The 15,134-nt window shown below is 42.2% G+C and overlaps 1 protein-coding gene and 1 long non-coding RNA gene across 4 annotated transcripts in view; one reads left to right on the top strand and one right to left on the bottom strand.

Moving 5' to 3' along the window:
• LOC143933790 (uncharacterized) overlaps positions 1-15,134 on the bottom strand; it is a 283,408-nt gene that overhangs the window by 57,987 nt on the left and 210,287 nt on the right. The gene's annotated exons all lie outside the window — the stretch shown is intronic.
• The window catches only part of C2CD2L (C2CD2 like), a 62,452-nt gene that overhangs the window by 27,700 nt on the left and 19,618 nt on the right, over positions 1-15,134 (top strand). For all 3 annotated transcript variants that reach the window (XM_077456816.1, XM_077456815.1, XM_077456817.1), the window contains 4 exons: positions 349-468; positions 2,833-2,940; positions 14,221-14,331; positions 14,408-14,510. In XM_077456816.1, the coding sequence (XP_077312942.1) occupies positions 349-468; positions 2,833-2,940; positions 14,221-14,331; positions 14,408-14,510 (442 nt within the window). The remainder of the gene's footprint in view (positions 1-348; positions 469-2,832; positions 2,941-14,220; positions 14,332-14,407; positions 14,511-15,134) is intronic.

The raw sequence follows: 15,134 nt of genomic DNA, 5'->3' as shown, positions 1-15,134 counted from the left end.
TTTTTTCACAAAATTTACATTTATTTTTTATTTTTTCATTTATAGCACAAAAACTAATAAACCCACTAGTGATTAAATACCACTAAAAGAAAGCTCTATTTGTGTGGCAAAAAGGACGCAAGTTTCATATGGGTACAGTGTTGCTTGACTGGTTAGGAAGGGAGTGTAAGTGCACTGTATTGAGGTGGTTTATATAAAATGTGCCTTTAAAGTCCTCCATTTTGTACATATTCCTTCTGTAACCCATGAGTACCTGATTAGATGAAGTATGAACCCTACCCTTTTTGGGCACGTTATTTTATAATTATTTTTATAGAATTGTTTTTGATAAATGAATTTCTCCTCCAGGTATTCCTCTGCAGTATTTCTGCAGATGCTATAAAATTTCCAGTCTTTGTTACCCAAGAGTCTCTTGCTGCTGTATCCTGTGAGACTTACCAGGTATCCTTAACTATACAACAGGCACAGGTAAGTTTTCCTACAATCTCATTTATAACAGATTACCTTTTAAAATAAGTTATTGTGACGACAAGCACATAGATGTCAGAAACTTGTTCTAGAAAACAAAAATCTGCCAGATAAGTGAAGAAAGCATGCTGATCAATGTGTACTGCTGTCTTATGCTATGTACCTGGGGATTGACTTCTTAGAAGCAAAGTTTAATAATTTTACAAAATACAGCTCCAAAACTCAGCTGCAGTAGGCAAACTTTACCTGTGCATTTTTGGTTACCGTATATACTCGAGTATAAGCCGAGATTTTCAGCCTCTTTTTTGAGGCTGAAAGTGCCCCCCTCGGCTTATACTCGAGTCATCGCTGTCTGCCCGCTCGATCAGCGTGTCGAGCAGACAGACAGCGGCCATTCTATTCAAAAGCCGCGCCTCCGGCTCCGCCTTCGCCTGTGATAGGCGGAACACTGAATTTCCCAGCAGCCTGTGTTCCGCCTATCACGGACATCGTATCATCCTCGTACTACGGACGAGGATGATACGACGTCTGTGATAGGCGGAACACAGGCTGCTGGGAAATTCAGTGTTCCGCCTATCACAGGCGAAGGCGGCGGCGCAGCTTTTGAATTTTACAATGGCCGCCGACGAAGAGGGCACGGGACGGAGGCAAGGCAAGGCACGGCACGGGACGGGACGGGACGGGACGGGGGCAAGGCAAGGCACGACACGGGACGGATGCAAGGAGGCAAGGCACGGCACGGGACGGAGGCAAGGAGGCAAGGCACGGGACGGAGGCTCGGGACAAAGGTAGGCTGGACACACACACACACACACACACACACACACACGGATGGAGACACACACAGGGATGGATGGATGGAGACACACACACACACAGGGATGGATGGATGGATGGATGGAGACACACACACACAGGGATGGATGGATGGATGGATGGAGACACACACACACAGGGATGGATGGATGGATGGACACACACACACACAGGGATGGATGGACGGACACACAGGGATGGACGGACACACAGGGATGGACGGACACACAGGGATGGACGGACACACACACAGGGATGGACAGGCATGTCTCACCCTCGGCTTATACACGAGTCAATAAGTTTGCCAGTTTTTTTGGGGGTAAATTGGGGGCCTCGGCTTATATTCGGGTCGGCCTATACTCGAGTATATACGGTATCTGCTTTTATATATAATTTATCCAGTTTTATTGATGGGGAGCATAATCAACAAAGGAAATGAGGAAATTATCATTATTAGATATAAAACTCATCCATAGTCCATTATAAAGATACTAGTATATACTCAATAGATTTATTCTTTATTTTTGCTTCTAATTTTGTTCTTTTATATATATATTTTTAGTCCAGTGAATTATCATTTAATTACACAAAACAAAAATTTTAATACAAAAATAAAATTAAAATGAAATTTAATTGAAAATGAAATTAGATGTAACTATTATCCACTGGTAATATAGGCTGTTCAATAGACCAACATCCAAACAATAATTCATTGGATGAATTGATATACCAAAACTCAATACGCTGACCAATAAATTGATTGAATCAATCATCAAAATCATCAATTTTAAATGAATCAAATGAATTGTTATTAGATCAAAGTACCTATCTCTGATTCCTCGTTGAGCCCCTCAGGTGTCATACTATTTAGAGTGAAAATCCAGAAGGATTCCCGTTTTGCATAGACGGGTAAAACTTTCACCTTCCGGAATTGATATGGACTCTATGCCAAACAGTTCCAGGTCCTCTTTACTGCCCCCATGTTTATGTTTGAAATGGCATGGAATGCTATGTTGCTCAACTTTCTTCTCTAGCGGGATGCTGCAGCAAGTATTGGGCTTCCATCCCACACCGCTCATCGGGTCCTGGAGCCCTTTTTTAATTTTAACCAATAAAATAGTATTATACTAGGACAGCTGTGCACTCTCCTTCCCTTCCTATGTTTCAGATTTTAGTCCGCCACCCAGTGGATCTTTGAGGGAGATGCACCGCCTAGAATCAAGAGAACTTTTAAACAGACTGTTATCTAATTAAGAGGGGTGTTAGTGGGTTTTGTGCTGATGGTTTTTTGTATTTTGTGTCAAAGCATGTATGACTAGGTTTAGAAACAATATAATTTTTTGCAGTCTAAATAGTTGGCATAGAAAGTATTTTTTTTTTTTTTCCCCCCACAACAAAACGTATTACATAGGAGTTGCTAGATCCCCGATTAGGCTGACCATTGAGTCTGCCATTAACTGTTGCAGAATTTTAAAAAATCTTTTATTTATTTTTGGCTAAACAGAGGAAAAAAGCAAATGCAATGATTTCTTTATATTGTGTGTCCAGGTAGAAGTTAAACTACAGGAACAGGTACAGGAAGGGCTGCTGGTGTCCTGGAGTTTCAAGGACCGACCTGAGATGTTGCTTGAGATTATGCCTAGTCGGTCACATCAGGTAAACAAGCTAAAATGGTTCAATAATTTTGATTAATGATTTATATTTTTAGCTTTAAGTATCACTTTAAATCAAAGAAAGTAAATATTAAAAAATGTTATGGTAGCCTTTCCCAATATTCCTAACAAAGCTGACCTGTTTATCTTTTGTGCAGAGCTAATGTCTGGGTCATCTGCAAATCATACATAAAACAATGTGTTCAATGAGAAGGACAGATGAAAACAACTTTTCCTTAAGGAGTAAAAAAAAGTCAGGATAGGAAAAAAATTTGAAAAAGTTAGCATAGGAAATTATACAAACCTTTCATGAGTAACATTTTGTTAGCCTTTGGTTGTAAATCAGCAAGTTCGCTCATCATTGTTGTTAGCCATTTGGTATTGTACCTTCGTATAGCACATTCACCAGATTGCGTCTTTTACCACACATTTTGATTTCCCATTCCGCAATGGGTAACTGGGGTCTTGTTAATAGTCACCATATTTATAAGAGTAAATTCTACAACAATGAATCCTTCATCCAAACCCAGCCTGTAGGCACCCAACAATCTATAGTGCACTGTTTCCAATATACCCAATGATGCCAAACTAGACTGTTAACCAACTAACTGATCCTTTATCCTCTACTTTACTCAAAATATGCCTTAAAACCCAGGAATCAAGACCTCCCCCTTCCTTCTCCACCTATTTGTTTGACCGACTGCCATCCATCCTGGTACTTAATGCGACTGATCTCTAGATCCAGTACTGTTAGTTCATTTTCAAAATATATTAACACACTGTACATTGTCATTCTTAGTTGTTTCATTGTCCACCAGCATTTATAATGCATTCTCACGTAAAAATTAATAAAAATGTTATAGCAATGAGCTTTCTCATGACATTTGATGTTTAGAGATGGTAAACACACCCCTCACATTATTGTAATTTTTTTTTTAATTATATTTTTTCATGTGACAACACTGAAGAAATGACACTGGTATAATGTAAAGTAGTGAGTGCACAGCTTGTAATTTGCTGTCCCCTCAAAATAACTCAACACACAGCCATTCATGTCTAAACCGCTGGCAACAAAAGTGAGTACACCCCTAAGTGAAAATGTCCAAATTGGGCCCAAAGTGTCAATATTTTGTGTGGCCACCATTATTTTCCAGCACTGACTTAACCCTCTTGGGTATGGAGTTCACCAGAGCTTCACAGGTTGCAACTGGTGTCCTCTTCCACTCCTCCGTGACAACATCACGGAGCTGGTGGGTGTTAGAGACCTTGTGCTCCTTCACCTTCTGTTTGAGGATACCCCACAGATGCTCAATAGGGTTTAGGTCTGGAGACATGCTTTGCCAGTCAATCACCTTTTATCCTCAGCTTCTTTAGCAAGGCAGTGGTCATCTTGGAGGTGTGTTTGAGGTCATTATCATGTTGGAATACTACCCTGTGGCCCAGTCTCTGAAGGGAGGGAATCATGCTCTGCTTCAGAATGTCACAGTATATGTTGGCATTCATGGTTCCCTTAAATATCTGTAGCTCCCCAGTGTCGGCAGCCCCCCGACCATGACACTACACCATGCTTGACTATAGGCAAGACACAGTTGTCTTTGTACTCCTCACCTGGTTGCCGCCACACACCCTTGACACCATCTGAACCAAATAAGTTTATCTTGGTCTCCTCAGACCACAGGACATGTTTCCAGTAATCCATGTCCTTAGTCTGCTTGTCTTCAGCAAACTGTTTGCAGGCTTTCTTGTGCATCATCTTTAGAAGAGGCTTCCTTCTGGGATGACAGCCATGCAGACCAATTTGATGCATTGTTGTGTGGCATATGGTATGAGCACTGGCAGGCTGACTCCCCTCCCCTTCAACCTTTGCAGCAATGCTGGCAGCACTCATGCATCTATTTCCCAAAGACAACCTCTGGATATGATGCTGAGCACATTCACTCAACTTATTTGGTCGACCATGATGAGGCCTGTTCTGAGTGGAACCTGTCCTATTAAACAGCTGAGTAGTCTTGGCCACCATGCTGCAGCTCAGTTTCAGGGTCTTGGCAATCTTCTTATAGCCTAGGCCATCTTTATGTAGCGCAACAATTATTTTTTTCAGATCCTCAGAGAGTTCTTTGCCGTGAGGTGCCATGTTGAACTTCCAGTGACCAGTATGAGAGAGTGAGAGCGATAACACCAAATTTAACACACCTACTCCCCATTCAAACCTGAGACCTTGTAACACTAATGAGTCACATGACACTGGGGAGGGAAAATGGCTAATTGGGCCCAATTTGGACATTTTAACTTGGGGGTGTACTCACTTTTGTTGCCAGTGGTTTAGACATTATTTGCTGTGTTTTGAGATATTTTGAGGGGACAGCAAATTTACACTGTTATACAAGCTGTACACTCACTACTTTACATTGTAGCAAAGTGTAATTTCTTCAATGTTGTCACAAGACATAATAAAATATTTAAAATAATGTGAGGGGTGTGATACTGTAACTGATTTGACCAACTTCCTATTACTTTCTATGATGTGCAATAGCATACACTTCCGTCTGTACACATTCACCACACTTCTGAATACCTGCAAATAAATGTTCAGCCTTAAATCCCCCTTTGCTGGAATTTAGAATTTGACCTCTGCTTCTTCCACCGGTTAACTTTAAAGTTCCCCTGCATTTGTAAGGTGAATTTAGGAAGGGGATTGTGCCCAGGTAATATATTTGCCCTTCTAGTTTGCTAAGAACCAGTTCTCTTTGATGTACCTTTTTTTCTTCTGTCCTCTTTTTGACATCTGTTTTGTGCATTTCTTTGATGATCCTTTGTGCATCAAATCAGAATGAAACCCATTACTCCAACTTTTTAAATATTGAGAAGTGCGGGAATGACAAAAAATAAACCTATATATTCGCCCACAGTGCCTTGCAAAAGTATTCACCCCCTTGGCTTTTTACTTATTTTGTTACATTACAGCCTTTAGTTCAATGTTTTTTTAATCCGAATTATATGTGATGGATCAAAACACAATAGTCTAAGTTGGTGAAGTAAAATTAGAAAAATATATACATAACACTATTTTTCAGAAATAAAAAACTCATAATTGGCATGTGCCTCTGTATTCACCCCCTTTGTTAGGAAGCCCATAAAAAGCTCTGGTGCAACCAATTAACTTTCAGAAGTTACATAATTAGTGAAATGATGTCCCTCTGTGTGCAATCTAAGTGTCAGATGATCTGTCATTACATATACACACCTTTTTGAATGGCCCCAGAGGCTGCAACACTTAAAGCAAGAGGCACCACTAACCAAACTCTGCCATGAAGACCAAGGAACTCTCCAACAAGTAAGGGACAATGTTGTTGAAAAGTACAAGTCAGGGTTAGGTTATAAAAATAAAAAAATCCAAATCTTTGATGATCCCTAGGAGCACCATCAAATCTATCATAACCGAATGGAAAAAACATGGCACAACAGCAAACCTGCCAAGGGACAGCCGCACACCAAAACTCACGGACCGGGCAAGGAGGGCATTAATCAGAGAGGCAGCACAGAGACCTAAGGTAACCCTGGAGGAGCTGCAGAGTTACACAGCAGAGACTGGAATATCTGTACATAGCAGGATAATAAGCCGTACGCTCCATAGAGTTGGGCTTTATGGCAGAGTGGCCTGAAGTAAGCCATTACTTTCAGCAAAAAACAAAATGGCACGTTTTGAGTTTGCAAAAACGGAGGAGAGGGTTGGCAAGAAAGTGCTTTGGTCAGATGAGACTACGATGTAAATTTTTGCCCATCAAAGAAAACGGTATGTCTGGTGCAAACCCAACACATCACATCACCCAAAGAACACCATCCCCACGGTGAAACATGGTGGTGGCAGCATTATGCTGTGGGGATGTTTTTCAGCAGTCGGGACTGGAAAACTGGTCAGTTGAGGGAAGATGGATGGTGCTAAATACAGGGATATTCTTGAGCAAAACCTGTACCACTCTGTGTGTGATTTTGAGGCTAGGACAGAGGTTCATCTTCCAGCAGAAAAATTACCCCCAAACCCACCGCTAAAGCAACACTTGAGTGGTTTAAGGAGAAACATGTAAATGTGTTGGAATGGCCTAGTCAAAGCCCAGACCTCAATCCAATAGAAAATCTGTGGTCAGACTTAGAGTGCTGTTCACAAGCACAAACCATCCAACTTGAAGGAGCTGGAGCAGTTTTGCAAAGAGGAATGGGCAAAAATCCCAGTGGTAAGTTGTGGCAAGTGATTGGAGTTGTGATAGCCGCAAAAAAGGTAGCTCTACAAAGTATTGACTTTAGGGGGTGAATAGTTATGCACATTGACTTTTTCAGTTATTTTGTCCTATTTGTTGTTTGCTTCACAATAAAAAAAAAAAAAAAAAAAAAAATCTTCAAAGTTGTGGGCATGTTCTGTAAATTAAATGATGCAAATCCTCAAACAATCCATGTTAATTCCAGGTTTTGAGGCAACAAAACACAAAAAAATGGCAAGGGGGGTGAATACTTTTGCAAGGTACTGTACATGGCTGCAAAATCTATCTGATGCTGCAGCTGTCTCTCGCTGGCTCTACACCAAGAACTGAGTGATCGAAGATCACTGATTGCTCAGTTCTCGGGTCCTCTCTTAAGCACAGAGTGATGATTGTCAGTTATCGTTCTGTGCTCTGCCCTTCCAGTGCTCACTTGAGCGCCGGACTATGAAGAAAGCAGGAGCGGCTGGCTCAGAATCTCAATGGCATTCTAAGAGGGGGAGCCAGCTCCTAATCAGGCATCTGAGTGAATCTCAACATTTTTGTCAGCTTGGACTGGCTCTGTGACATCAGCTGGCAGCGGGCTTTAGCTTTCCGTCAGCTGAATCTTGGCCACAGGAGTGTAGAACTAAGGCTGCATTCACACCTGAGTGTATCGTTTTTAGAGTCGCTTGTTTTTACTGCGATTTTGCAGCAATTTTAAACAGGTCAAAAGTTTGCCAATGTAAAAGGCAGAAAAACGCACAAATCTGTTCAAATTGAGCTACAAAAAAAGCTCCAGACCTTTTTGTGAGCTTCAGGCGACATGGAGTGGAGATGTGAACCATCTCCATAGAGAATAATTGCTTTTTTTCTGCTCCAGCGTTTTGGAGCTTCAGGCTATAAGATGCTGAGGTGTGAATGGAGCCTTAGGGCCCTTTCACGCGTGCGGACCGTTCAAATCCGCCTCTCCGTTTTTTCAGGCGGACCTGAACGGACGCTCCATACATCTCTATGGAGCGACGGATGTCAGTGGTGACATGTCCACTGACATCCGATCCGCTAAATCCAGGCGGGTGGATTTCCTATTTTTCCATCCATCTGGTGGATCAGATTGGATGAAAACAGACAGGCGATCTATTTTCATCCGATCCCCCTATAGAGGAGAACGAAGATCTGACAGGTCCCTCCCTGCACATTGTGCAGAGACGGACTTGTCATCCGCCGCCTCCGTGGGGATCAACGGATTGATCCCTGCTGAGCAAGTGGATGCCTGAAAACAGATCCGCACATGTGAAAGGGGCCTTAGTGCACTTTTGTGACTTAAGGAGAAGTATGGCCAAAAGAGCTTTGGCCATATTTCTCCTTTAAATACTCTGATTTCCATTCAACACATTGGTTTTCCGATTGTTGTACCCCTCCTATGTCTATCGGGTCAAATCTTGGAACATCTGTGTATTGGTTTGTGTATCGGGCATTATAATTCTACTGGTTTATTGTATTGTCAGTGGGACCTGCTGCTGGCAGAATACAATTATCAGTGGCTGCATCTGCTGATCAAGAAACATTTTCCAACATATCCTTTTGGCAGAAGTCGATCAAATGATTGACTTCTGTCAAGCTGGGATGGCTTGACAGAATAAAAACATTGATAATTCAGACAATCCCAATTCATGCAGACAAGGTGGCACCAGGGCCCATCTAGAGTTCTGATGCAAATCTGATGTTGCCCGCAAGTTCTGGCTTGGCTGGCCTGGCTGAAAAAAATGGCGTTAGGCCGTGTTCACACTTCTCTGACATGGAAGTCAGACGACTTCCGCTCCAACTTTGCCCCACGACTTAATTCCCGACTTCCATGCGACTTCGACGAACAGGATCTGACTTTGATCCAACAATACCAGGCCCTTTGGTGTATGAATCTGGAGGGGGGGGACCTCACGGAATTTTTTTTTAAAAATGGCGTGGGGTCCCCCTAAGGCCACACCAGACCATTTGTTCTGGTATGAATTTTAAAGGGAAACCCCACGCCAAAAAAAAAAGGTATACCAGACTCTTATCCGAGCATGGAGCCTGGCAGGTCAGAATAGGGAGGGGGGTTCCCCCTCAAGATCCTTAAAGCACGCGTTGCATACCACAAGCCGGATCACTTAAGCTGATGATCCGACTTGGATGCAACTTGCATACAAATCAATGGGCTGAAATCATGCCCAAGTCAGACCAAAGTAGTGCAGGAACCTTTTTCAAAGTCGGACTAGTTAAGATGGCTCTCATAGGGAACTATTTATTTATACACGTAATGCGACATGTGCTCCTAAAGTAGTAGAATATGTCACACCACTGTGAACCGGGCCTTAACACCTATTCATGAGTGTATGAGCCCTAATGAGGAAGCACAGTCTACATTGACCAGATCAAAAACATAAAGCTAGGGCACATGCTGGCTATTCTAGCACATGCACAGAGCTCCACCTCTATGGTTTTGGCCATACGTGAGGCACATGGTGTCACTCAGACGCAGACTGCCACAGTAATACAAATTTTTAGAACATTTTATATGGATATCTACTCATCTAAAGTGCAAACTACAGAAAGGGGAAATAGAGGGCTTCTTGGGGGAAAAAAGTACATTAACTAATTTTTCGGCCTCGGACACAGGCCTTACTTAATGCCCGACTGATGGAGGAAGAATTAGCCACGGCAATAGCACAAACTCATAATAAATCCCGGGGGCAGGTGGCCTTTTGTCCGACTTATACAAAAGATATGTGGGTACACTATTACCCACACTACTGAAGGTTTACAATGAGGCATTAAAGGAGGGAACACTGCCCAATTCTATGAACAAGGCTATCATTATTCTACTATTGAAACCAGGCAAGGAAGCTGCACTGCCAGACTCCTACAGGCCCATTTCTCTCCTCACGACTGATGTCAAACTACTGGCCCAGGTGTTGGCTACTAGATTGGCACAAGCGATACATAAGCTTATACACTGGGGCCAGTCAGGGTTCATACCCACTAGGTCCACAGCTCAAAATATCAGGAGACTTTTTTTTAAAACTTGCAGATCCCTGCCAACAATACAGGAAATAGGGTGATCTTCTCACTGGATGCAGCTAAGCCCTTCGACAGTGTTGAGTGGCCTTACCTGTGGAAAGTGCTGGACCATCTAGGCTTGGGCACCAACTTTTTTAGCTGGGTTATACTGTTGTATGCACAGCCATTGGTCCGGATCAGGGTAAATGGGGAACTATTGGAGCCCTTTCCACTGTTCTGGGGCACCAGACCGGTGCCCACTGTCACCCCTGCTATTTGCCCTGGCTTTGGAACCTCTCGCGTTGAGGAGAATAAAGGGGGACAGTAACATAGTGGCATTTCAGCGTGACATAGGTACTGATGTAGTGTCATTATATGCTGACGAGAATTTGCTTTTATTTAGGTGACAACCCACTTGCCGGAGTGCGCGGCAATGGTACAGGTAGTTTCCTCCTTTTGCTATCTAGGTATCCAAATATCCTCAGATGTATCTCAATACCTATCCCTTAATTTACTTCCCTTGCTTGTTAAATTTTGGGATAAATCCAATGCCTGGTGTACACTGCCTCTATCCGTAGTAGGGAGAATTAACCTTATAAAAATGGTGTGGGCACCCCAATTACTGTACATCTTTAACAACTCCCCGGTCTGGATTCCTCAACGCTGGTTTGATAGGATAGACTCCCAGTTTCGGGAACTTGTACGGCATAAAAAGACAGCAAGAATTAGCTGATCGACGTTGCAATATAATAAAGATGAAGGGGAACTGGCAGCACCTCACTCTAGAGATTATTACCTTGCTTCACAGCTACAACAGTTGGGAGGCTGGAGATTAACAGATGCATCGGATCTGATCGGCAAGCTCCTCCATATCAATGCGGAGGATAATACGACAGCACTGACATGTCTGGAGGTGGGATATCCACATTTAGACCCTGGAGCTCCAACTGTACTCCTTTTAAAAACACTATAGTCCTATATTAAAAGGCTGCTGAGGATACAGGCTTTCTGTCCCATACTCCCTCTGAAACCTTAACTTTAAAGAGCTGTACAAACTTAGAGGCTTTGGGAACTGGGAAAGTGCGGGTGTAAGCTACATTGCACAACTATATAATGGGACTATCTTTAAATCGTTTATGGAGCTACAAACAGAATTTGATATACCGCGTACTAATTTCTACAAGTATTTGCAGCTGCGCCAAGTACTGCAGACAGTCCATACAAACAGAGCTTAGATTGATGTACCACCCACTGATACAAGGGATCCTAATGGAAGGTGAAAAGAAAGGTATTACAACATGCTTCTCAACACAATCCAAGATCCCGCCAGACTACCTTGTAGACGCAAATGGGAGGAGGATGTGGGGGCCATTGAAGGGGAGATGTGGAAACTTTGCCTCGCCTTCACCCCCCTGGTCTCGGTATACGCTTCTCAAAAACTGTCCTTTCTTTGTTACATCGGGCATACAGAACGCTGGCACGACTCCACAAATGGGGGGAACGTGACACACCCCTATGCCCAAAATGTCAGAGGGACAATGGTGACCTTTTGCACATGCTCTGGAAGTGCCCCAAACACTTCCACTATTGGAAGGAATTCCTTGACACAATTTCTCAGGTTTATACTTTCACCATACCATGAAACCCTATGATATGTCTACTGGGTGCCCTGGATGATGAGATGTTATCCCCTTCAGCACACACGGTGATTCTTCATCTGTTATATGTTGCCCGCAAACTAATTGCACAAATTTGGATAACTCCCAGGGTTCCCACTAGCAGCACAGATCCTATACAATGTGGCGGGCCTGGTTGGAGGTTGCTGGGCTAAAACCACATCAGTTGGTTAAAGATAGACTTTTACATGGTTAAAAACGAGAAAATGCTGCTTTAAATGGTTGGAAAGAGAACTTGCACAGCACTAGAGTGTGATAGCATTAGTAACTTAGGTAGGTCATTTAGAATGCTGGGGAATGGCATGTCCCCAGGGACCTGGGGGCATGCAGAACCCATGCAGAATATTTAACTGTTTTTTTACTTTTCTTTATGTTGAGTCTTTGATGTTCTAAATGGGTTTCTTTTTATTCACCGTGCTTTTTCTCATGTATCCTTGCACATTATCTGTAAGTTCTACAACATATTTGGACTGTATGATACAAAGTTTGACTAAACAATGTGTGTCAATAACCACTCTTTATTACATTCTGTAATATCCGGTATGACATGTATTTGACACAATGAACAAACAACTTAAAAAACATTTTTTCTGATAACTGTTTTTTTATTTGTTTTGTTTTTTATCTCCTCCCTATTGTGATATTATATAGTATAGCTTATACTTGATGATTTTGTGGATTTCAAAGAAAGGGGTCCTTTGGTAAAATATATTCCTGGACTGGTTTAAAGTTAAATTTTATTCTAAGTCCATTAAAAGATCTTATGGGTGTACAGAAATCCAAACATGTGGACAATATTGTCCCTGTATGGCCAGTAGTGTTGTAATTCCTATGAGCTGTAGCATGAAATCAACCCACGTATAAATGGTGTAATGGGTCATTACATATGGTTAATGGCATTTAAAGTGGTTGTAAACCCTTACAGACCACTTTAACCTACAAGTAAGCCTAGATTAAGGCTTACCTGTAGGTGCTTGAAATATTTCCTAGACCTACACGGTCTAGGAGATATTTGCAAATCGACAAAGGGCGCTTTATCCTGCGCATGTGTTGGATTTAGAAAGGGCACACTGTGCCGTTTCTAGCTCGGGTCATGCCGTGACTGGCGGCTCCCCCACACATGTGCGGGAGTGACATCACGTGACTCCGGCCAGTCACAGAGCTGGAGTTCGCAGCCCTGGAAGGAAGAGGGGTAAAGAATGGACGCTTGCTGCTAGCGAAGAAGACTGGGACATTGTGGGCTTCTCCTGCAAGTAAGTGTCACATAATGGGCTACTATGCGATGCATAGTAGCCCATTATGCTTTACCTTTGCAAGGAAACAAAGAGGAAGTAAAACCCACCAGGGTTTTCTTCCTCTTTAAAGTCCATGAGGGTGTCTAGTGAAAGGCCAACCTCCATATAAACAGAATTGAGTTAGAGTGAATAATGGCATGTGTATCAGACATCACATATAACAGAAAAACTTTCAAGGAGAGGTACCCCTGTCTTCACTTGTGGCACTTGTGTAGCTTATAGCATGGCATCTTTTGCCCTCCTTTTGTTGACAATTGGATACAGAATGCCTCCAACGATGTGGTATGTAATTCATCATTGCTCAATGTGGGCGCCATCAGTTTAAATCAAAAGAGAATTTGAAACTCCTATAATACTGAAATAGGAAAAGTGTACTTTGCCATCCATGTGGTTCTTGGGTTCTTGAAAGATCCAAGCTGTACTTGTAACAAATAAAAGTTTTGAGTTCATATCCAGAGAAATCTTAGTCCCTTAGAAAAATGGAGGAGCTAGGGGAGGAGGTATCCCAGAAGCTGGCAACATGGGAGCAAAGCTGGAAGCCTGACAGTTTTCGCTGGTCATGCTGGCTGCTTTAGAGGCAATAGATCCTTTTAGGCCGGGTTTACACATATGCAAATTGGATGCGGGTTTCCCCCACATCCAATTTGCATGACAGGAGACTGTGACCAGCTCTTAATGGAGCTGGTTCACACAACACTGGGGTCCGCATTGGCATAGGGTCCTGTGTGTCTTTTGGGTCCATTTTTCAGGTGCGAATTCAGGCAAAAATTCTGACCTGGTTCACACCTGAATCGGTGTAAAGGGACGCACCTGCTGTGAACTCAGCCTTAGTATAGCTCTAAATTTCATAATAGAAGATCTATTTTGTTTTGATCCAGAATTTTTTACTTTGAGAGGTATTTTTTTTTTTTTTTTTTTTTTTTTTATAAAAGTAATTTTTTTTTTTCTGTATACCCTTTAAATATTTTAGAATTTACTGTGATTCAAAAGTACAGTTAACCGTCGACAACAGATCTGGCTGAGAATTTTTTTTTCCCACACACAGAGCACAGAGAGGAGTGCAGATCTTTGCACATTACAAGATCTAATACAGAATGTTCTGTTCTCAGCGGAACCTGCCATGATGTTCACCATAAATGCTAATAATGGTAATACGGTGAGTCCAGTTTCTGCTGCCTTATTTTTCTTTATTTTATTTATCTTTCTTATAAAAAAAATTCTGTCCTGCACAGGGTATTTGTGACAAACTGCTGACAGAATCCTCCTCCAAAGCAGAGCCTTTCAGACTAATTGTTCAACAACTGCGTCTACACAGCGTAATGCTGCTAGAGGCTGGTAAGGCATTGTTTTCTTATACCTGTGGAGTAGGCTTACTATAGATGAGCCTACCAAACTAAAAATCTGGTGTAGGTCACAGGTGTTTTTTTACACCATTTTGGATAATGATCATTTGGGGGGGGGGGGGGGGGGAGTGGCATAAATAATCTCACTTGTGTTTTCTAATAAACTCTTTTATTTTGCAACTCTATGTTCTGTTATAAATGGCACTTTTTACAGTGGGGCACTGAGCAGAGAGTAGCCACAGCCATTGGCACTATGACAGGCAGGGGGGTACCAATGGCTACACTTTACCACCAATATAAGCAGGTCTTGCATTACTAATCAAAACAAAACAAGAATACATAACCATGTACTAATGTGCAATACCTAAACTTCATGACATTAAGGAAAGTGGAAAAATAGTGCTGAATTTGTAAGGTTATCTTATTGGCGTTGCTATTATAATGTAATGATGTTGATGTAAGTGATCTGGCTCCTGGGCAAGCATATTCTACACCCCAGAGGATCCCCACAGTCTCCTTGGCTTGTATTGTACTGAAACAAAAATGTGAATCTAAGTGCCACACTACTTCTGGAAGGTCCAGATATGACTTTATTGCAGTAAGAGTCAGGGGGACA

The sequence above is a fragment of the Lithobates pipiens genome, unplaced genomic scaffold (assembly GCF_037356315.1).
Source record: "Lithobates pipiens isolate NorthernLeopardFrog02 unplaced genomic scaffold, aLitPip1_a1.2 Scaffold_27, whole genome shotgun sequence".
Classification (NCBI taxonomy): Eukaryota; Metazoa; Chordata; class Amphibia; order Anura; family Ranidae; genus Lithobates; species Lithobates pipiens.
Note: the sequence above shows the minus strand (reverse complement) of the source record. Positions and strands in the feature narration are given on the sequence as shown.